Source organism: Protopterus annectens, chromosome 7.part1, assembly GCF_019279795.1.
Source record: "Protopterus annectens isolate FY-2018-M chromosome 7.part1, PAN1.0, whole genome shotgun sequence".
Classification (NCBI taxonomy): domain Eukaryota; kingdom Metazoa; phylum Chordata; order Ceratodontiformes; family Protopteridae; genus Protopterus; species Protopterus annectens.
The window spans coordinates 427,430,605-427,455,625 of record NC_056740.1 but is presented as its reverse complement, the minus strand read 5'-3'; the positions used below and the strand labels follow the sequence as shown (position 1 = coordinate 427,455,625).

At 39.7% G+C, this 25,021-nt stretch overlaps 1 protein-coding gene across 1 annotated transcript in view; it reads left to right on the top strand.

The window, feature by feature from the left end:
• The window catches only part of STAB1 (stabilin 1), a 2,761,215-nt gene that overhangs the window by 154,127 nt on the left and 2,582,067 nt on the right, over positions 1 to 25,021 (top strand). Inside the window, exon 4 of the mRNA XM_044078505.1 lies at positions 24,499 to 24,584. Coding sequence (XP_043934440.1) covers positions 24,499 to 24,584 — 86 coding nt within the window. The remainder of the gene's footprint in view (positions 1 to 24,498; positions 24,585 to 25,021) is intronic.

Genomic DNA, 25,021 nt, shown 5'->3' with positions numbered 1-25,021 from the left:
TTGTAGTTGTGGAGACAGTAGTCCATTTCCTGATAATTCCAGCTTGTAGGTTAGCCAGAATGGCTGTTTTACATAGACAGTTGTAATTGTCAGGAACTGTTACTTCACGGGGAAATCCTAAATTGCCCGACCTGTACAGTGGGAGAGCTCTAATTCCCGTTGGTAGTGAATAAGACTGCCAGCTGGGATCAGTTCGGTTTAGGTGATAAAGTCCAGCCAGGGGTCTAGGAGTTTTAGTGCTTGTTGGTTAGACAGTTCATGTAACTTGAGGCTTAGGGTGCCAAGAATGTTCAGGCTAAACTGACAAGATAATCGCAAATTTTTTATCAGGGTAGAAAGTGAAAAGCCCAAAAGCTTAATTTTTAACGAAGGATGGAAAATACCCAAAAGGCGTCAAAGCTCAGCTGGCAAGAACTCCTCTATCAAGAAGGTTTCCCAACCCACCTGAAACGAATTCCTCTACCAGAAATTGGGCTACTAGCTTAAAACTGGAAACAGATTTTACTTTGTAAAGGATAAGCAATAGAAAGGGAAACAAGCGCTTTAAATATTGAAAAAAAAAGGCTAAACATAAAATAGCTACAACAGTTAAAACTAAAGAAAAAGCTTTAAGTGCAGGTAGTAAACAATGTAAAAACCCACTTTAAACAAAAAACTTAAAAGGCAGGCAGAAAAAGTTAATAGGAAAAAACAAATAAATTAAACACCCAAAATCTTTTCAACTTAAAAGGGGAAAGTTTAAAACTTTTATTTCCCAAAGGGTTTTACAGAAAGTGGGAAAAGGCCCGTTTGGCTTTTAACCAGAAAAATTAAAGAAAGGAAAATGGGAAAAAAACCAAAAATCTTTTCCAAAAAATTTTGGGGGAAACGCTTCCAAAAACTTTAAAATCCCCCCCTTGGGGAGAACCTTTTCCCCCCGGGGAAAGGGTTACCTAGGCTTACCAAAATCCTGAATACAGAACTTTTAACCGAAAGGCTAGGGCTAAAGTAAAAAAGGTCGTCAAACTTTTTTGGAAGGCGAAAAGGTAAACCCAAATGCAAGGGGTTTAACCAGAATTAAAGATGGAAAAAAAAACTGCTCAAACAGCCAATAGCTACAACGTCTGGGCCAGGGATCACTCCTCTTGTGGTAGATAGGCTACCTAATGCATACCACTCCCACTGATAAGCTAGAAGGCTTCCCTCCAACACAGAAATGCTTGGGGGGCTTAGAAGCTTACTAACAATCCTGGATACAGCAACTCTGTAACAGGACTAGGCTAGTTATAGGAAAGGCGGGAAACAGACGCAAGTGCGGCTTTCAAACCAGAAAGTTGAAAGAGATGGAAAAAAACTGCTCAAACAGCCAATAGCTACAACGTCTGGGCCAGGGATCACTCCTCTTGTGGTAGATAGGCTACCTAATGCATACCACTCCCACTGATAAGCTAGAAGGCTTCTCTCCAACACAGAAAGGCTTGGGGGGCTCAGAAGCTTACAAAGAGTCCTGGATACAGCAAATCTGTACCTGGACTATAAAAAAAAAAAATATATATATATATATATATATATATATATATATATATATATATATGAGAGATATAAGAAAATTAACAAAAAACAACTTATCTGACAGATGAAGCTGAAATGCAGTTGTAAGTTTCCAACTAAAGCCGTAAAAGCTTGAGACACCAGAACCATGTCTGTACTGATGTGCGGCGAAAGAGATCTGAGGGAGTTAGGCAGAGAACAAAGCACTATGGGAAGAGGGAGGAGCTTGAGACTTGGATCCAAGTCTGTAAGAATGTGCCGAACTGAATCCGAGGGTCAGAGCTGTGACCCAACTGTGAGGAAGAATGAAAGGGACAACATCAGATCAGTGTGCTTCTGGCTTGTGCTGCATAGATAAGCTGAGAGTACAATGCATATCAGTCTGTTTCATGCAGTAAACATAGAAGGTTACACTGTGTTACATCGGTTACCTCTATCATTTGCTGATTGTCATCTTGATTTGACATTCTAGGTGGGTATGTTGCCTGTTTCCTCTTTTAACAGCCGGTCCAAATATAGATGAAGAGCATAATATTCTAATCCAATACCATTACTGAAAGGAATAAGTTCTTGTGTTCTGTACTGGAATCCATATTTACAAGAGATCAAGGAATATTACTAGAGTTATACAAAACTCCAGTAAGCCTCTATTATCAAGTAGCGGTCTAAATTTTGTTCATATAGCCCGAATGAGAAGCACATGTCATGTGGTCATTATTCTCACAACCATGTAATCACTGATATACAAGAATTCTGTATTTTGAGGAAGTCACACTAGTCAAAAACTAGTTGCTAACCATATCTGGTCACTAGCTGAGATGTTTGAATTATAACAGTGCTGGATTCCTCTACCAGGGTCAGTTGCAGAAGCTACAAGCAGACAGCTGTTGCAGATAAGTCCCCCATGGCAAGCTGTAGGGCTGCTGTCCTGGAATGTTATCCTGTTCTCAGAATTTGGATATTGAAGCAGCTTTTAAGCAAATTATTTCCTCGGAAAGATTTGCTTGTCCGCTTCGTTACCTTGCCATTTTTGGCACTGTAGTGCGATCTCGGAGTTGGTGTATTTAAGTAGGAGGGGTGTGGGGGGTGATGCACCCCACTTAATGTAATGTTTTGAAGTGTTTTCTTTCTTTTTTTTTGTTGGAACAGAGATTTGTTTTTCCCTTGGAAAAAAAATCGCTGTTCTGACAGTTCAACATTGTAAGCTTTCGCTTACATAGGGTTGATTAATCACCGTTCACTTTTTTAAGCATTCAGTGATGTAATATAGACCCCTGAAAAACAGATATCAAACAGCAGAAGGCTCAACATTGTGCCCCATGGTATGGTCAGAAGGTCTGAGAAATAAATGTCAAATAGGAGAAAGCCCAACACTCTGCCCCATGGTACGGTCCGAAGGTCTGAGAAACAGATGTGAAGTAGGAGAGGGCCCAACACTGTGCCTCATGGTATACCACTGGTAACTTTTTTTTTCCTTTTCAGAAGTGACATCTGACACTAACCACATGGGTCCTGTCAGTAACATATAATGCTAGATAAACTACTTTTCTGAATTGCAAGAATACTGTTCTTTTGGGTAATCATTTCCTTTCCCGTCATTTAGCAAAATGTTCTTACTGTCATTAAAGATCAGGTGTAAAGGGTTTTTTTACCATTTGTTTTTGTTATAGTTATGGGCTCATCTTGTAAAGTGGACTTTCATATTCTAAAATGTGTAGTTTTGCTTCAGTTATTTCAGTGAGCCTACACTTAAGTTTAATAAACTAGTGTTTCTGTTTACTGTATGCTGGGCAACTGTTCACTTACTTCCTGGTTACATGTCCTCCAACCCTGCCATCTGATGATGCAATAGCAGACAGAAGCAGTTTTTAGTGGGTTGGCATGTTTTCTGTAGCCTGCAGCAGATTTTACTACAGAGTAACCAGACTGCAGCATGATCAGTAACTCAGACAATAATTCTGAGGCAATCAACTCCACCAACTTGATGTGAAAATCAAATTCCAACACCCTCCTCACCAGGATGACCCTGAATTTTTCATTGATAAATTATATTCCCACTCCAAGTTAGCACTGAGACCTCAGTCCCCATAAAATATAAATATAACCCATTTGATGGAACCCTAGGATCAAAAAATTGAATGATAAGAGAAAGAAACTCCTAGCTAGTAAAAGCAAAATTATCAACCCATCTGCTACACAAGAGCTCAAAATAATCAAGAAGACCAAGTATGAATTGCTAACTGCCAACTGTGCTAATGATGGCCATAAAGATTTTTTCAGCTATATTAAGAACATAAGAAGTAATAACCAGCAATTCTCAGACTTAATACAAAATATCACATACACATCCTCCAAGGACGTTGCCAACAAATTGGTGGCCAAATTTAGCTAAAACTTTATCCTGTACCTTCCTCAAATTGTGCAAAGCATTTTGGCTTGCATTTGCCATCTCCTGTATCATGTCTGAGAAAGTCCTACGCATTCCCTAATAGGCTAGAAACCTATTAGCGCTGACAATGTGCCAAGCTCTCTTCTTATCAGCACCATCCACTGCCTGTCTGACTCCTTACTGCATTTATTCAATTTCAGCCTCTCCATTATATTTGTGCTAGAAGTACGGAGAATTGCTGTGGTCATCCTACTCCACAGAAAAGGGCTCATAGCTGACCCAAACAACTATAGACCAATCAGCCTCACTGGCCTTATCTGAAAAGCAACAGAGAACATCATTATGGAACTCACAAATAAAGACATAATGTGTCTTCAGACCCTGGACCCTAACCGTTGTTAAAAAACAGTTGTGCATCTTAAACCTCAAGGACTATTTTGAAAAAGTCACTAAGGCTTTAAACTCAGGCAAATCACTTGAAATATTAGAACTTGGCCACAACCTTCAATACTATTCCACACTCAGGTATCATTGACGAGATAATCCAGTTAAATGTAGAACCTTGCATTACCTGCTGGATAGCAAACTGGCTCACCAACAGAACCAAGTCTGTTAGTGTTTCTGGCATACTCTCAACTAAAAGAGTATTTACCAGTGGTGTACCTCAGGGATCGGTCCTGGGACCACTACTCTTGGTATCTACTTCTCTAACATTAAAGCAGATACCGAAGGCCTAACTGCAAACTCACAGCTGTCATAATTACCCCAGATGACCTATGCATTCTCCAGGAGGGTCTCGCTCATTTTAACAAGTGGTGCTTGAAATATGGCCTCAAACTGCATGTAAAAAATGTAGCATTGTGTCCTTTTTAAACCTGGGGACTCATGTTCCTATCACATAAGCAACAACCCCTAAAAACCAATTCAGTAATTATTGGATTTGGGCACCCTCATTGACAATAAACTATCCTTTGATCTTTGTGTGACCACTGTTGTTAGGAAATTGCTTCATGTAGCTAAACTGATCACCAAGGGCAAAGCTTCTAGATCTGAGGATGTCATTGTCCTCTTCTACTTATCCTTTATCAGACCAATAACAGGTCATACACCTGGCCAAGTACATACCAAAGGGGTCATTATATTCCATCTCTACCCCAAATGACTTAAAGCTCTATCCCTTTTCTAATTCCTGACAACTATTGAGAGAAGATATCTGTCTTGCCTACAAAGCCTCAAAAGATCCAGTCCTATGTAACCTCCAACACATCCACAAAACAAAAAACACCCTAAAACTCTCGAGACCTAAACTACAACTGAGATATAAATAGGATCTATTGCCGTTATAGATGTCTTTCCTGTCTACGTCATATAATGCACTCCTTTCCCATGTGTTCAAAAGTATTTGATCTAGTCCTCCCACATATAGTCTACACCTACGGTTACTTTATCGCTGGTCAGGTCAGTAGTATTCATCATGAGGGTGAAATACAACATGTCCAGAAACCCTACTGTCTTAAGAGATTTCTCAAAGGCAGCCTTACTACAGCTAGCTGATGACCTGATGCAATTTAAGAATATCCCTCCTCTTGAGGACCCAGTGTCCAGCACCAGTGCTTTAACATATCATTTTGATTCACATCTTAATGCATGTATAGAGACATTCATTCCGATCAGACACAAACAGAATGTCAAGGCTGGAGCAAACCCCTATGTGGAACCCTAGTATGAACAAGCTGTATAATAAAAGGAAAAGAGTCAAAGACTCCTTGTCCTAACAAATAAACTGAATACTTCATGCTCCAAAAGTCAACTTAAGAGGTTAAACAAAGAACTTAGATGCAAATTCAAAAACTGAGCATCACTACCTCTGTACCCCCATTCCTCCCAAACTTCCGCTTACATGCCATCATACCTGTTCTACCTTACAGACCATCATGAAGCAAGCTCTAAACACATTGAATGAGACAAAAAACTTGCTGTATAGTTCATCATAATCTGTATGAACCACTGTCTCACCAGCTGACTGCCAAGGCTGTTCAACATCAGACTTTTAACAGGTTCTGTGTTGGAAGTGTGGAGAAAAGACATGGCTGACCTCTCCATAAGGGTGGTCCACCACTGTTCTTGCCAAGTATAGACCATAAAGTCTTATCAGCCGTATTTGTAAGTTAATGGAATGCATCAGAAACAAAGGTATTAGCAGCTTATAATCCCTTAACCCAAACCACTTTGGGTTTGTAAATGGAAAATCCTGCCTGCTAAATTTCTTCTTTGAAAAAGTCACTGAGACATTGTGTGTGGGCAGATTAATACATACCGCTTACCTTGACCTGGCCAACGCCTTCAGTTCCATTCCTTAACAAACCAGTCAACATAAATATAAATATAAAACCTTGTGTTGTCCATGAAAAAGAAACTATCTAATTGACAGAATCCAGTCAGTCGGGACTGAGGGCAATCTTTCCACTATAAGCATGCTAGAGGGTTACCCAAAGATTGGTACTAGTGTTGCTTCTATTTGGTATTTACTTCTCTGATGTCAAAGCCAATGTCAACAGTCATGGCTGACCAACTTGACAAATGACTGCAAACCTGGAGCTATCATCAACTCTCCAGAGGACTCCCAGATCCTTCAAGAGGGCCTAATACCAGAATGAAGCTAAAGTGATCTTTTATTACGGTCATCATCTAAAGATATATGATAAAACTTGTAGCATCATGTCTTTTGGAAAATATGACCACCCATTTACCTTCCACACAAATGACACCCCCTTCAGAATCAACATGGTCATAAGGGACCTATGTTGTGTTGAAAACAATGCAATCACCTTCATTTGCCACATCGTTACTGTAATTATAGAGTCTTTCTACTTAGCCAGTTTAATCACCAAAGGTGTATCTTATGGGTCCAAAGAAGTTGTAATCCTTCTCTACTGTTCCTTTCTTAGGCCCGTAACTGAATATAATTGTCCCTTCAGCATGTATCTTTCCAAACGGGTCTACTTCTAATGACCGAAACGCCGATTCGCCGACAGTGAAATCACCGACACGAAACGACCGACAACGCAGTTGACCGACACGCTCGAATCCCGACAGATGGAAGACCGACAAGGGGAATGTGTAAGCGTGACCTGGTAAGTATGCGATAGTGAGGGATTTAGGAGTAGGGAGCGGACAGGTAAGTGTGCAATACTCAGGGATGTAGGGTTAGGGTGTGTGATAGGTGAGTGTGCGGTAGTGTCGGAGCTTGGGGTTCGGGGTGTGTAAGTGAGTTAGGGTTAGGGTGCAGGTAGGGAGAGTGTGCGGTAGTGTCGGAGCTTGGGGTTCGGGTGTGTAAGTGAGTTAGGGTTAGGGTGCAGGTAGGGAGAGTGTGCGGTAGTGTCGGAGCTTGGGGTTCGGGGTGTGTAAGTGAGTTAGGGTTAGGGTGCAGGTAGGGAGAGTGTGCGGTAGTGTCGGACCTTAGGGTTAGGGTTTGGGTTAGGGCTAGTGGATATGTGTTGTAGTGTACTGTGTTGTTTACGTGTAGTGTGTCGGTGTTATGGTGTTCGGTGTTTCGCGTTGTCGGGTTTGTGTGTTGTCGGTTTTCTGGCGTCGGTGATTTCTGTGTCGGGGAATCGTTGGTTCGGTCTTTAGAAGTAGACCCTTCCAAACATATGCTGCAACTGAAAAAAACTCAAAACATGCCATAACTAAGAAAATGAAGGGCCTGAACTCCAAGACATACACACATCATCTCTTCTCCGTTTCATACAGACCTAACATGAAAGGCCTTAAATCATTCTATCCTCCATTACCTGTTACATATTCAAAAAACTGTAACACCATTAACACCCACTGTAAATAACTGAACCTCCACTGAAACATAAACAGAACCTGCTGGGTTGATAGACTTTTCTCTTAAAGAATTCTCCTCCTTCAACAATCCCCACAGAAATAGAAAGCACATAGCCAATCAGTCTAAGCTGTTTATAGGTACAGAGATGCGTACTAGGCTAATGGCCCTGGAGCCCTTACAAGTCTGGCCCATAGAAGTGCTCTGGTATTGTGCCACCCAACATTAGTTCCCAGTGCCTCTATCAAGTAGAGCCACTGGAGTGATCCCTGGGGTTAAGTTTCTATTTCCCATCCACTCATCAAGATTTCTCTTGAAGAAGGCCAGTGAGGTGCTCTGTTTGACATGTATGGGAAGTCTATTCCATAGCATGGGCAGTCTCTGGGTTATGAGCCTGTCCCTCTAGCATGTTCTGTTGATTGTTGTAATTAGGTTGAGGTCTCTGGAGCATGTGGTGTGGAGGGATTGCGATGTCTTTAGATGTAATATACATTTATAGATATAATACACAAAAGTAAAAATGTATAATTGCAAGTGTACATTAAAATAAAATAAAAGTAAAAAAACACACAAAGTACCACAGAAATCCAAATTACATAAAGACAGCAAGCATCACATATCATGTGTCTTTTAGACCTTGAAATTGTCAACAAACTGATGCCTGTTGTGAAGCTTTTTTAAGGCTGTGCTACCTGGAAAATTGCATGCATGTTTCCAAAGCACTATGTTACTGATACTGTAAAGCTTTTCAAGTTTTATGCTTGACCTGATAAGCAAATGCTATATATACAAGTGACCAACTGAAAGGTGATTAAGAATAGAGCATAGAGAATCCTGTCTTCACTTCCCTTAGATTTTCTTAACCACAGACAGAGAATCAGCTATACTCATCAGCGCTTTTTGATGATGTAATTTCAGAAGCAATCATCTCATACCTACTACTAATCTCTTGCCAGATAAACTAAAAATAACAACAGAGTGCGCACACAGGTCTATCAGAAGCAAAAGTTCTTTTTACATTCTAGTCACATATTCTTATTTCATAAGCTATTAATTTGTTAAAGTTACAGAACAAAGCACCCTTCATGATGTATGTGTACCCCTTAAACGCACGGTACCCTTGGCTCAGTGCCACAGTTCCAAACTGTGTCTTAAATGAAATCCATATTGTACTTTTGCATGTTACAAGATGGAGGACAATAATATGCCTCAATGAATGGAGGCTTAGTATGTCCCAGTTTTGCTCCTTTTTATTTTTGTCCACCACTTCAGAAGGAATTAATCAAAAAGGGCAGACAGTTTCTAGACTGTTGCAGGGCAAGAGGTTACAACTAAAATAGGGGCCTAGCAAATCATGGCAATGGTAGCAATGTTAAAGTGGAAACACTGGATAAAACAGTGGTGAAAAGTAAATAGTGAAATGTGGGAAGTTGCACTTGGTAAAAATAAAGAGGTAGTTAATATGATTAGCCATAGCAGAGATGAGATTTGGATTGTTGAGCACTCACATATAAGTGGTGCCCAGTAATATATATGTAGATATGTGCAATATATGAAAATGGTTTCATGCTAACAGGAGAAAAATTGACAATTTGTGGAGGCTAACGGATCAATTACTAGGGAAAAGCAATAATCTGAAGTAGGGAATTGAACACGTGGAGACAAGCAGACAATGCTTATCGGAGGTAATTATTTTATTTATTTATTTATTTTACATTTCTTGACCGGGTTAGTTTGGCTAGGTTGAGTGGCCCATTTTCAGCAGAGACACTGGGAAAAAAGCTCCACAGTAGAATACAATTTATTAGACAGATAAAATTATACAATATATATATATTATACAATTTATATATATATATATATATATATATATACACATACACCAAGTGAGTATACTTTTACACAAGTATTTGGCGTGGAGGTTGTGACAAGAGTAGACATGATTCCAGTGTAACAATACATTACAGATAATCAGCAGTGTAATAAAAATAATTTATCATTTTGGCATATATTTATTCTGCAGTGAGGAAAAAAGAGAAGTCGAGAGGGAGGGTGATGGCTAATACAGAATAAAGGTTAGGATAAGAATTGTAAGCTTAGATAATAACCCAAGGAAAGGAGGATTTATAAGATTATACGAGAAGAGGGTGAAGGTGAGTGGAAGAAGGTACAGACTTTGAGGCATGGGGAAATAGTTTAATGAAAGATGATCTGTCCTTAAAGGAAACAACATGGAGATATCAGATAGTGCTAATAATAAGTTTTACCACTATCCTTTTTATAGGAATACAAATACAAAAAAATGCAAATTGTGTAAGGGAGAATACATTGAATCCCATGACAATTACTATTTTAATGGTAAATTCAAATATGTGTGAGTGACCAAATTAATACAGAGAAAATAACTTTGAATTAGGCCTTTAAAACCAGTTCTTATTTGGGGTATATAATCTGGAATAGAAAATTAATGCCCGATATCTAGGATTATAGACTGAAGACTGGCTGATCCCTGAGGCATTATTTGACAAAATGTTAATAATTTCAGGAATAGCCATCCTAGTGCATACAGTACCCATAATGAGTATGTTCCACTCTCTGGTTGACTAGAAAAACATAAACCAGTTGTAATAGCTACTACAGAGACATAAAGGCACTATGATTACTCCCCCCAAAGACTATATACTAATATATTACACAGCCCACAGGGGATCTGGAGCGGTGGATATAATCTCTTATTCCTTATTGTGTACAATCTATACCAATCAGATAACATCTACAGCTAAGAAGAATTTCTCATTGTACCACCGAGGATAAATAATTCAAAATCCCTAAACCCAACATTGGTCTTGGTCTGTCTTGACCTCTCAAATGACACAACTAATTATGCTATTTCTTGGATCACCTTAAACATCAAATTGAATTGCTGATTATGGCTGGTTTCACTACTGATTGAAACTCTGAAACAGATACCTTCTTTAGGTCAGCTTTTATGGATTAACACAGCTCTAAACATTGCACAGTAAAGCTGATAATGTCAGTATAAGAGTGCATACTGGACTAAATGTTCTATTTTTCATCTGACACCATCACATTCAAGGGTGCAGTCACTGTCATTTTCTGTAATAATATTCTCATATTTACTTGCTAAGCAGATAAAAAATAAGTAAATAAATGAACTGGCATGCAGACAGAAAATCTAACTGCTCCTTTATTAGGAATGCCAAAGCATCTGATGCATTAGCTGTCTAATCCACACTTGTCTACTTGGTACAGATGGACTCCATCAACCATGACATTATTGTACAATTCTTTAGTAATACTTTCCACTTCATACCTAACTCAGTGCTACCTATCATACATAACATTTCTAAATCCAAATTATTTCCTTCTATTACACAGTAAGTCAAACAGCAAATGTTCCATGCTTTTCGGCCCCAAAACTTGGACCAAACCACAAAAGGAGGGGGAGTATCAATATTCGTCAAAGATACCCACACCTCCAGGTTGGTGGCACAGCACAAAGCATCAGAGGCTATCCATCTGCAACTAACAGTGGGTAAAACTGCCTTCCAGTTTATAGCCTGCTACAGACCACCCTCCCAAACCCAGGAACCCCACTCGGCCTTCCTGAGAAAACTGGAAAATATGAAGGTCTCTCCAAACACCATTATATTGGGCAACTTCAACTACCCAAACATAGACTGGGAGCATTACCCTAGCTCCAACACCCTAGCCCAAAGGTTCCTAGAATTTATAAACTCAAATGCTATGGAACAACTTGTTACCACTCCCACAAGAGGGGAAAACATACTGGACCTGATCATCACCAACATGGGGACTCTATGCTCCAGACCAGAAGTGTATCCCTCACTGGTAAGATCAGACCATAAACTAATCTCACTGGATATTCACATCCCGACTCCACCCTCTGCCCAGAAAACCACAGTGAAAAACTTCTCTAAAGCAAATTTCACACTCCTCAAAACCGAGGTGGAATCCTTCAAAGCCCCCGGGCCTGTGGAAAATACGGCCCAGACCGCAGAATCCTTTATAAACGCATTCTATGAACACCTTCAGGAATGCGTGGATCATGCAATCCCAAACAAAACCAAGACCCAATCCTCCAAAGGCAGGCATCCTGTCTGGTGGACCCCAGCCATAAACAAACTATACAATAGAAGGAGGAAGCTACTACATGATAGAGCAAAATCCCAAAAAGGGAAGGCATCTCTAATCAGTATTAGCAAAAAACTACGGGCACTCATAAAATCATCTAAAGCCAGCTTCGAGAGAAAATTGCACAGGACACTAAGAATAATCACAAGGCTTTCTTTAGTTATGTTAGAAACCTGGGTGGGAATTCCCAGACATGCTCAGAATTAGTCCAAAATGACAAAAATACACCGAACCCACAGACATTGCCAACATCCTAGCTGACAGGTTCAGTGCAAAAAAGGGCAAATATCTATCCCAGCAGAGTGCTGCCCCCCTGACATCTCAGATGCTCAGGTAAGAGCCGCCCTCTCCAAAGCAAAAAACACAGCATCAATGGGACCAGACAGTGTCCCGGGCTGCGTCCTACATGAACTCCAAGAAGAGCTAAACCCAAACATAAAACTACTGTTCAATCTCAGCCTTACTACAGGATATGTACCAAAGAGTGGCATACAGCAACAGTGGTCCATCTACACAAAGGTGGTGCCTCAACGGATCCTGGAAACTATCGCCCCATAAGCCTGACTAGCTTGGTCTGCAAAGCTATGGAAATGATCATCATGGACCTCATAAATAAAGATATTGGGGACCTACAGACACTGGATCCTACCCAGTTCGGCTTTGTTAAGGGCAGATCCTGCCTCTTAAACCTGGTCGATTTCTTTGAAACAGTCACCAAGGCCATTGACGAGGGGAAGGTGGTCCACACAACCTACCTGGACCTCGCAAAAGCCTTTGATACAATACCCTACTCGGGCATTATAGATAAGCTCACCAGCTTAAATATAAACCCCTATGTCACTAGATGGGTTGCAAACTGGCTCAAGGACAGAACCCACATGGTTAGAATTGCTGAAGCCATGTCAGACTCCAAACCAGTTACAAGTGGCATCCCACAAGGCTCAGTCCTGGGACCTCTCTTGTTCGGTATATATTTCTCAGAGGTACAGGCCAACACGGGAGGACTGTGGCTGACCAAGTTCACAGATGACTGCAAACTGGGTACCATAATCGACTCTCCAGCTGACGCAAGCATCCTCCAAAAGGGCCTCATAGAAACAGACAACTGGTGCCAGAGCCACGGCCTCAAGCTAAACGCCAAAAAGTGTATAGTCATCCCCTTTGGCAAAAACAAAGTGCCCACAAATTACCACATAGGTGGTAATCCATTAAGTACAGAAGAAGTAATTAGGGACCTGGGGACCCAAGTTGATAGCAATCTCTCATTTGACAACCACGTGGCCAAAGTGGTTGGAAAAACATTTTATATAGCCCACCTAATCATGAAGGGATTCACATCTAGATCAGGGGAGGTCATCGTGCCTCTTTACTCATCCCTCATCAGGCCCATAATTGAGTACAATGCCCCTTTTGGGATGTACCTTACCAGACACCTGCAGCAACTGGAAAGACCCCAAAAGTACCTCACCAAGAGGATCAAAGGGCTCAAACAGATGCCATATGCTGCCCGGTTAAAGAAACTCCAGCTCTACTCAGTGGCATACCGCCTGCTCAGAGGCGATCTGTGCCTGACGTATAAAGCCATGTCCAACCCAGAATTAATGGACATGCTGCACCTCAAAAAATCCAAATCCCATCGAGCTACGCGCTTGAGAGATTTGAACCTCAGCACTGAAATAAATAGGACATGCTGGAGGGACAGATTCATAACCCAGAGGCTCCCTTCACTCTGGAATAAAATCCCAGTCCAGGTTAGGCAGAGTCCTTCATTGACTCTCTTCAAGAGGAATCTTGATGAGTGGATGGGAGATCGTAGGTTTACCACGGGTATCACTTCTGTGTCACTGTTAGACAGAGGCACAGTATACTAACCTCAAAAAAGGGCATAGCAAAATTAATTTAAAATGGGTGGTGAAAGCCAAACACTCTGGCTAGGCTTATAAATGCCCTAGGGCAGATAGCCTAGTATGAACCTATGAACCTAAGAGACAGAGTGGAAAAGATACAAGCCTGGCAAATCTACTGAAAATTTTCAAAGGTTCAGCAAGTTATATCAAAAAGGATCCTTTTATTAGCAAATAAACTCCCTTTTACATAACTATTTGTGGTATCCCCCAAAACTAAAGATATCATTTGATTGGCATGTTAAAAGTTGGGAAGACGGAGGCATTGGCTTTCCTAACTTTGAATTATATGCCAAGTCAGCTATTTTAAATCTAGTAAGCAAATGGTTAAACATTAATTATACTTCAAACTAGAAAATTATTCATAAATCAATACTGCTTTAAGTCAGTGTTCCAGGAATAAATAGTAACTCTTTCTCTGATGAAGACAAATTATATCTGACCATTAAAGATTTTTGTATAAATGTCAGAACACATTCTACTTCTCTTCCCTCTGTTAATTATGTTTTATCAAACTTTAAAAAATGTAATGCGTAGTAACTATCTTGTTAAAGGTATATTCTTTCTTATGTTTCCCACAGCATTCACTAGTGGTTGCCTTGATTCATTTAGCCTAAATAAAATCCTACAAATTCAAAATAATGGACTAAAGTTTTGAAATTAAATTTTAAATAATAATGACTTGTATGACAATAATTTCTTTCTGGCCAGATATAAGTTAAAATAATTGCTTAAATGTACACATATTTAGGGAATTTGTTACTAATGAATTCAAATAACATTAAATATGAAGTAAAAAAACTGTACCCAAGTTATTAGATTTCTTTAGGATTTATAGTTTGGAAATAAAAAAGAAAGTCATCTTTGTCAATTATCTGTAAGATTCTGAGATCTGAATTTTTCACATCTCACATGTATTTTTAGGAATATTCTACAAAGATAAATAATAAAACATTCTCAGATGCCAACAAGGCATTCATTTTCAAATCCATTAGAAATACAACATCATCTATTTTTTGGAGAATCTTTGCATGCAGATTTTTAACTTCACACAAAATAGAACTGATGTATAAAAAAGACAATCTTAAATGTTGGAGATTTGAGGAGGTTTTAAATGCAAGTTGGATCCACATGATACTAGATTATAAAATGGTTGCCTCTTTCTGGAAAGATTTTAGAGACTTTACTAAAGCTTTATTGTCAGATAATTGTAATATTACTAATTTACTGGAATTGTTTAACACACCAATTCCAGGTTCCATTCCAAGAACACAAGTACAAATATAGCCTACAGACTGGTGTTTAAACTGCAGACTTCACAGATACATACATATTTGCTTGCAGGGATACTTCTGTAGAAAAATAAAAGTACACTAAAGAGACAGTTGAGTGCAGTCAGTCGATGCTGACTGTGCACAAATACTAGTTCATGCTGAAAATGTTTAATAACTGTCTCAGGCAACGAGAAATGAGAAAGGAAGGGGAGAGACCAAGGGGGACTTCATTGAAGGCTTGCAGTTCCACTAAAGACAGTAGGATATAGACAATGGGAGTAACACGTCTAGAAGAAATGATGAAAAATATAAGAGAAAGAAATAGTTTGAGTAGTATGAGTAAATGTCAGTGTCTGTTAGGAAGGAGAGAGTAAAAGCTGACCAGCAGGATGTCAGTGAAGGATGGTGTACAGCCCATAAGGCTATTATAAAAAATGAGCAAGCATAGGAATCTGTCTACTTCCGACCTCACCACCATGAGTGTTGAGGAACAGAAATAAAAAAACAAAGAAACTAGTGGTCTTTAATCTTTGTTGATGAGCTCAGTCACAATAATTCCCAAAAATCATTAAAACCAGGTAGTGTTCCAAAGCAACACACCTTTATTCATGACAGACAAGCGATCCTCAGTAAGAAAAATCAGAAATATTTTACAATGTTAAACATAGAAATAGGTGTGAAAAGTATACATAATGTTTAATTTTAAACAACCTATTCAAGACAAACAATATAAACAGGGCCATAAAAAGTGCATTATAGAACAGCTAATGCCCACCCCACACACTACTACTGATTAGGTCAAACTAAATCCTAGATAAGGAAAATACTACCTCTCTGTTTGCAACCCACATTCCCAAATTAGGTATTAAGAACATACACATAAACATAAAAATAACATACACATAAAAAGACTGAATTTTAACTAAAATCTCTTTCTGCTAACTAATACAATAAAGCCTTCATCAGGCCTGTGACAAGAACTAAAATCATATAATAGATAGATAAGTAAAAAGAGTTAACTAGATTGATACAAGAAAAAAACACACATATCTAACCATAAATATTATCTAACTAGAAGACTATAAGTATAAATATATTTATGTCTAATAATATCTGATATATATTAAAAAATAAGTTATTTATAGATCAGAAAAAATATTTCATAAAAAATATATTTACAGCTCAGAAAAAACTGTCAGTGCTTTGCAGTTAAAAATATTGTCATAACGGTTTTCATGTTCACAGCCCTAAAAACATGTTTATTCAATTAAAACCAATACAAAAAACACACAAAAACAGTGGATAAAGCAAACTAGTAATGTATAAAAGTGTGCAGGTGTGTGCCTGAGCGTGCATGAGCATGCACCAGTATGCCAAATGTGGGAATTATACCAATACGACATGGTAATACTTCAAGGAAATACTGGCAATTTACCATTTAAATCTCTGGTGTGATGCAAGAATGTACTAAATCTAATGAAAGCAGAATTGAGGTTAAAGTAACTAAACATTTATATATTTATACACATATTACACATTATTTTTTTATTTTTAGTACATAGAAATATTTCCTCAAAAATTCTCTAAAACAAACTTTACAGATTGTGTGGCAGCTTACATACATTTAACATACTCTTAATAGAGCAATTGTTGTCAAGTCCTGGCTTTCTGAATGCATTTAATTTCAACTGCCAGCATAATTATTTGTTTGGCAAAAATGCCACTGACATCCTCTTCAAGCTTATCCATCTCCACACAGTCCAGAATGATAAATTTAAAACCAGAATGTCTGGGGTGTTCTAACAAGTGTTTGGATAAGGGTTTTTTCTGCCATTTATGTCTGATGTCAGAAAGCTGACCTGAGATCCTCCTTTTCAGTTTATTCATAGTCTTACCCACATATAATGCAAGCAGTCATTACACATGGCCCTATATACAACTTTTGCAGTATTACAGTTACCATCTGCTGAAGTTTTCATCATCTTTTTAAGACAGGGGCATTTAAGTGAATCGCACCCCATCACGTACTCACAGAAAGTGCAGTTAGGTGACCCACAGATTTTAGTGCTCACGTCATCCTGGTGTTTCTTATTTTTTCTTTTTTTCCACATAGCTAAGTAGGGTGATCTCCTAAAACCCAGTTCCTTAATAAAGGCTTTAATTGTACTGAAATCACAGGTGCAGGTTAGGATATAACTGTCCTTACTTTTCTCTTCGTTTGGGTTAGGGTGGCCTCATTGCATAATTCTACCAACAGGCCTATTCCATATTGGGTCATTGTTAATCTTATTAGTTCTAGTTAATTTTAAATATATAATCCCAATAATAAGGCTATTGCTTACAAACTAGGACACTGAAGCACTTGTCTCCAAACTAGTCACTATGCAGGCTAAAATATATGCAGAAGACCAGATGTCCTTAACACTTACTTAAAGCACATGGCCGGAAGTGGTGCACAGTTTGTCTAATTAAATAGTGGTTCGATTGAATGGACTCAGACTGCCTATTTGGATGAGACTGCTGTGTGTATACTTACCCTGTAATTCCCTTGCACCCTGCTGGGGGAGGAGGTTGGAACTAAGGAATGAATGAATTTTGAAAGTTCTGAGACAGAATCTTACTTAAAAAACACTACTAAATTCGAAAGTGCATATATTGTGCTATTGTCTCGCAAATGCCATAATAGTAAAAGAGGTATAAGTGCTGTATGCTTCTATTAATTAATGGCATTACAGATATTATATGGTGTTTGTGTTGTTCATTTTGTTTTACTGGAAGCTTTTTTTCCAGGGTCACTGACTACTCAGGCATTTCTGATCAACAAATGCAAGCAGCCTGCACAGGACTAGCATGCATCCCCAACATGTTTCTTCCACTGTAGTGCATTGGCAGACATTAAGAGTAGCCAGGTTGACATACAGTAATGACATCCTACACAAGAATTTAGAAACTCTGAAGACAGAGTTTATAGGGAGAGGCTATGAAGAAACAGCTGCATCTAGAGCCATAAGTGTAACTATGAAACAGAGAAAGGGTAGTGCCAGACCCTACTTTTCCTCTGCAGATATATCTTTGAGGTAAATCATAAGCAACCACAAGGTATACCAGTAGTCTTGTCATATAGTTCTGATGTGAAATATATTAGAACTATTTTATACAAAAACTGGCATATTCTACATACAAACAATGCTGTCGGAGAAGTAGTAGGTGTGCGCCCTAGAGTGGTATACAAAAATAAGAGCACACTTAAACAACTTCTGTGCTACCCTAGTGCTCAGAAAGTTGAATGTTCTATGTTGAGGGACCAAGAACTGTAATAACTGTAATTTTTGTCAGTTTATTAATGAGAATGGGCAGTTTGTACACCCTGATACCAAACGGATTTGGTATTTTAAAGTACAGGCTGATTGCAACACCAGAAATCTGGTTTATTTGGCTCAATGCAATATATGTTCAAAATTCTATGTAGGGAAAACAAATAGAAGACTCCGTGAATGCATAAGAGACCATACTTATTGTACCAGAAAAGAGTTGTTACATAGTGCTTTAACTAAACATACCATATTAGAAGGTGAAACACACTTATTTACATTTCAAGTAGTACAGGTTATACATGGAAATATTAGGTTGGGAAATACTTATGCTTTTACTAATACAGCAGAAATGAAATGGATTTTTAGACTTGGAGCACATTTAGACTCCGGTCTTAATGATACTGTTTCTATTAAACCAGCATGCAAATTAATTAAAAAATGAGATTATGTTGCTTTTCATAATGAAATGGGCATTTATTAGTTTTTATTTTTTTATATTTTTATGTTTTTTTGTATGTGTTATTTTATTTATTTATTTATTTTTTTATTTTACATTTGTTATCCGGGCTAGTCTAACTGGATCTATGTCCATTTTCAGTAGAGGCCCGGGGAGATAAGCTCCAAGATAGGACAATGGAATTTATAGTTTAATAGGTTGGTACTAGGCTATCAGCCCTAGGGCCTATACAAGCCTATCCATAACAATTCCCTGGCTATTTCTTCCCACATTATTTACTTTCCTGGACCCCTGTCTAGCAGGGCGAATGACGTGATCCCTGGGGTGAATTTCCTTTCTCCCATCCAATCATCAAGGTTCCTCTTGAAGAGGTCCAAAGAGGCACTCTGCTTGACATGTATGGGCAATATATTCCAGAGTCTGGGGAGTCTCTGGGTCAGGAGCCTATCCCTCCAGCATGTTTTGTTTATTGTGATGACAAGGTTTAGATCCCTGGAGTGTGTAGCTCTGAGGGATTGGGGTTTCTTTAAGTGTAGCATGTCCAACAGCTCTGGGTTTGACATGGCCTTGTATGTTAAGCAGAGATTGCCTCTGAGTAGACGATATGTGACAGAGTATAGCTGGAGTTTTTTTAAGGCGGTCAGTGTAGGGCATCTGCTTTAGGCCTGTGATTTTTTTAGTGAGGTATTTCTGAGGCCTTTCCAGTTGTTGCAGATGTCTTGAGAGGTACATACCAAATGGGGCATTGTATTCTATAATGGGTCTAATGAGGGATGAGTACAGTGGGACAATGACCTCCTTTTTTCTGGATGAAAAGCCCTTCGTGATGAGGTGTGCCACATAGAAGGATTTCCTGACTGTTGTGGCGATGTCGTTATCGAAGGTGAGATCACTGTCCACCTGTGTCCCTAAGTCTCTTATCACACTTTCTGTGTTTAGTGTACTGCCACCTATATGGTAATTCATGGATACATGTTTTTCCCAAAGGGATAACACTACATTTCTTGGCATTGAGCTTGAGCCCATGGCTCTGGCACCAAGCATCTGTTTCTGTAAGGCGCTTTTGTAGAGTATCCACATCATTTGGGGATTCAATAATGGCTCCCAGTTTGCAGTCATCTGCAAACTTTGTTAGCCAGAGTCCCTTAGTGTTGACCTGTACTTCAGAGAAGTAGATGCCAAACAAGAGCAGCCCCAGGACTGAACCCTGAGGTACTCCACTTGTCACTTGTCTGGAGCTGGATTTGGAGTCGGCTACTTTTACAGTGTGGGTTCTATCAGTAAGCCATTTAGCTGACATAGGGATTAATGCCCAACTTAGTAAGTTTATCTATGATTCCAGAGTGGGGAATGGTGTCAAAGGCCTTGGCAAGGTCTAGATAGGCTGTGTGGATCACCTTACCCTTGTCCATGGCTCTGGAGACTGATTCAAAGAAGTCAATCAGGTTCAGGAGACAAGATCGGCCCTTCACAAACCCAAACTGGGTGGGGCCCAGTGTTTGATGTTTGCCAATGTCTTTGTTTATAAGTTCCATGATAATACACTCCATGGCCTTGCAGATAAGGCTTGTCAGACTGATGGGACGGTAGTTTCTGGGATCCAAGGTGGATCCCCCCTTGTGGATTGGGATAACTGTAGCTCTGTGCCACTCAGTGGGCATGAAACCTGAGGTGAGGCTATGATTAAACATGACACTTAGGTGAGGTGCCAGTTCATATTGTAGTTCATGTAGTACACAGCCCAGCATGTCATCTGGTCCCATGGATGCTCTATTCTTGGCTTTAGAGAGTGCATTTTGTACCTGTGTGGCCGTTATTACTGGAATTTGGCAATCTTCCGGTACTGAGATGGGCCACTTAGGGGGTGAGAGGGGGGTGAAGGTGGCACTGAATCAATCTTCCAGGATATTGGCAATATCCTTCGGATCAGTATATTTAATGCCATTCTGTTTTAGCTGAGAGCAGATCTGAGCATTGCCATTTAGATTCTTGACATAGTTATAGAATGCTTTGTGGTTGTCTTTGGAATCTTTGGCAATTTTATTTTCGTAACTAGCTTTGGAGGATTTTATGAGGCATCTCAGTTTCTTACTGAGGCTAGTAAGGGATTTTTTTGCATCCTGAGATTTTCCTCTTTTCTGCAAAAGTTTCTTCCTTTTGTTGTAAAGTTTGTTTATGGCAGGGGACCACCAGATTGGCTTCCTTTTTTTGGATGAGAGCATTTTGGTTCTATTTGGGATGGCACGATTCATGCATGAGTGGATGTGCTCGTACAGTGCCTTAGTGTAGGATTCAGCAGTTGAACTTTCAGTTCCCATCTGCATGGGTGTCATGATGTTTGTCACTTCTGACTTGAGTAGCATGAAGTTGGCTTTGGAGAAGTTTTTTATGGTGGTTTCTTTACTGGGGGGTGGGGGTGGGATGTGGATGTTAAGGGTGATTAGCTTATGGTCAGACCTGACTAACGAGGGGGTGACCATAGGGTATGGAGCATTGGTTTCCCATATTGGTAATGACCAGGTCAAGGATATTGGAGCCCCTGGTGGGACTATGGATTAGTTGATCCAGGGCATTGGAATTTATGAATTCCAAGAACCGTTGCACAAAGGTGTTGGGACATGAGTAGTTTTCCCAGTTAATGGCAGGATGTTAAAATCACCCAGTATTAGGGTGTTTGGTTCTATCTTAATATTTTCCAGTATGTTTAGAAAGGTGTAGTGAGAATCTTGGGGTATGGTGGGGGATTTGTCGCAAGCTACAATTTGGATTGCAGTCTTACCTAGTGTTAGTTGCACTTGGAGAATTTCAGACACATTGTGTTGGCCAACTAGCCTGGTGGTGTGAATATCCTTGGTGAATATTGACACTCCTCCACCTTTAGTGTTTCGGTCCTGGTTTGGTGGCCAAAAAGTGTGGTAAGAGTTGTAGCCTGGTATTGCAGGGGTGCTCTCTGGAGCCTTGAACCAGGTCTCAGTTACTGCACAGATATCGATGTTCTACATTTTTAGGAGTGCCTCAAGAGAGTGCATTTTGAGGTTTAGACTTCTAGCATTGAGTAGCATTACCTTCAGATTTTGCATGCTTGTATATTTTAGGTATATTACTTTAAATCTGTACAAAGTCTTAATAAGATGAGAGTTTTCATTGGTTCGTTTGAACCTATAGGAATGTATTTATTGCATTTTTATGCATATTATGTTGTCTGATGAAGCATCGCAGGGTGTGAAAGCACTTACAACAATAAAGATTGTCATTTTTTTATACATTGGCATTTCCGTGTTTCTGCATAGTTTTTTTGGGTCTACTTATATTAATAAAATATTTAAGTATGCTTCAGAACTTTTGCTGGTTTAATTTCTCCAAATCATTTGGGTTTCTAATACCATGATGAGAAAGGACTCCATTCCTAAGTCAAATAATGAATAAAGTTCATGAAATTAGTATTGTTCCAATCTTTGATGTTAGACAAAAGTGCACTTTGCAGCACCTGCAATGTGCCCAGAACTGACTCCTTCTGCAATTCATATGGATCTACGTACTGAAAAAGGAGTTCTGTCTAAGTGAGTGGAGGAGCTCCCTGGGCAGCCTCAGTAAGAAACTGAGAACCCTTATAAGATCCTCCAAAGCTAGCTATGAAAACAAAATTGCCACTGATTCTAAGGGCAACCACAAAGCATTCTATAGCAATGTCAAGAATCTCAATGGCAACATCCAGATCTGCTCTGAGTTACAGCACAACAGCATGAAAATTACAGAACCAACTGATATTGCCAACATCCTGGCAGAAAGGTTTAGTGCTAACTTTACCCCCCCCTCTCACCCCCTAAAGGGCCCATATCTATACAGGAAGAATGCAGTGTCCCTGTAATCACATCTATGCAGGTAAAAACTGCACTTTCTAAAACCAAAAACATGGCATCCGTGGGACCAGACAACATCCCAGGCTGCATTTTACATGAACTTCAGAACGAACTGGCTCCCCACCTAAGCACTATGTTCAATCATAGTCTTACATCAGGCTTTGTGCCCACTGAATGATGCACAGCAACAGTTATCCCACTCCACAAAGGGGGAGCCGCCACTGATCCTGGGAACTATCGCCCTATTAGCCTGACAAGCCTGGTCTGCAAGGCCATGGAACGTATCATCATGGAACTCATAAACAAAGACATTGGTAACCTCCAAACTCTGGATCCCACCCAGTTCTGGTTTGTGAAAGGAAGATCATGCCTTCTGAACCTGATTGACTTCTTTGAGGCAGTCACCAAAGCCGTAGACGAGAGTAAGGTGGTTCACACAGCCTATCTTGACCTCACCAAGGCTTTCGACACCATCCCCCATTCTGGAATTATAGCTAAACTCACTAAACTAGGTATAAATCCCTACATCACAAGATGGGTTGTCAACTGGCTCACTGACAGAACCTACACTGTAAAAGTTGCAGACTCCAAATCTGGCTTCAAACCAATGACAAGTGGAGTACCATAGGGTTCAGTCCTGGGACATCTCCTGTTTGGTATCTACTTTTCTGAAGTACAGGCTAACATAGAAGGCTTCTGGCTAATGAAGTTCACAGATGACTGCAAACTAGGAGCCATAGTCAAGTCCCCAAATGATGTGGACATCCTACAGAAGAGCCTCACTGAGAAAGATGCCTGGTTGCAGAGGCATGGCCTCAAGCTCAATGCCAAGGTCATTGTTCCTCTCTACTCGGCACTCATTAGACCCATTATAGAGTACAACGCCCCTTTTGGAATGTACCTAACAAGACATCTGCAGCAGCTGGAAAGGCCACAGAAGTACCTCACAAAGAGGATTACTGGCCTCAAACAGATGCCTACACTGACCATCTCAAAAAACCCCAACTTTACTCAGTAGTATATCACCTACTCTGAGGAGATCTCTGCCTAACATATAAAGCTATGTCAAACCCAGAGCTGTTGGACATGCTACACCTAAAGAAATCCCAATCCCTCCAAGCTACACGCTATAGGGACCTAAACTTGTCACCACAATAAACAGGACATGCTGGAAGGATAGATTCCTGTCCCAGAGACTTCCTATACTCGGGGACAAGCTACTCATCTATGTCAAGCAAAGTTCTTCTTTAGCACTCTTCAAGAAAAATATTGATGAGTGGATGGAAAATAGGAAATACACCCTGGAGATCACTTATGTGGCTCTGCTCAACAGGGGCACAGGAAAATAACTTTCTTGGGTGGCATAAGCCGGGGAACCTTGTTGGCTAGGCTTACTTAGGCCTTTGGGCTGATAGCCTAGTACCTACCTATGAACCTATGAACCTATAAGTTGTGATGACTATTATGATGATGATGATGATGATGATGATGATGATAATGAAGGGTTGATGATAGACAACTTCAGGCAACAAGGTGACAAATTAAAGCTATGGCTAGGAAGTAGCAGCTGACAGTGAGACTGTGAGATGCGATAGATGTAAAAGAAACAATACTCTGAATGCTGTGATTTCTATTTCTGATACGTTTTTTTTCACATTACTCTGAGTGTCAGGAGGCAGCAGAGCAATAAAGGGACACTAGAAGGAACCAAGAATTAGAAACCAAGAATCTGCAAATTAATTTCCTTCTCCTCCTTTTTCAGAATGTCCTGGTGGATCACAAAACCCTTGCAATGGCCATGGGACTTGTATGGATGGCATCACAGGGAATGGGACCTGCATATGCAAGGTAAAATGCAATAAGAACATTGCAGTATAATATGCTAGCTCTCTTTTCTTATCAACACTTAAGTCTATTTATTCTCATGTAATCAATATGTGTGAGCTGGTAAATTAAGGCATCTAGGTAAAATTAAGTGGACAAGTTGGCTTTGAAAAACAAACAAACAAACGCTATGTCTGCGTGTGGGGGGGGGTTTTGTGTGGTGTGTGTGTGTGTGTGTGTGTGTGTGTGTGTGTGTGTGTGTGTGTGTGTGTGTGTGTGTGTAGAGGAAATGATGCACTGATATATTTTTCATTGTGTTGAGGGACAAAGTTAAACAATGAGATAATGCTGTAATGGAGACAATAAATTGCTATGCCATACAGGGGTACTTGCTACTGTACCAAAATAAATAAATAAATAAATAAAACAAAATGTTTTAACCCACCTTCTTCACCACCCAC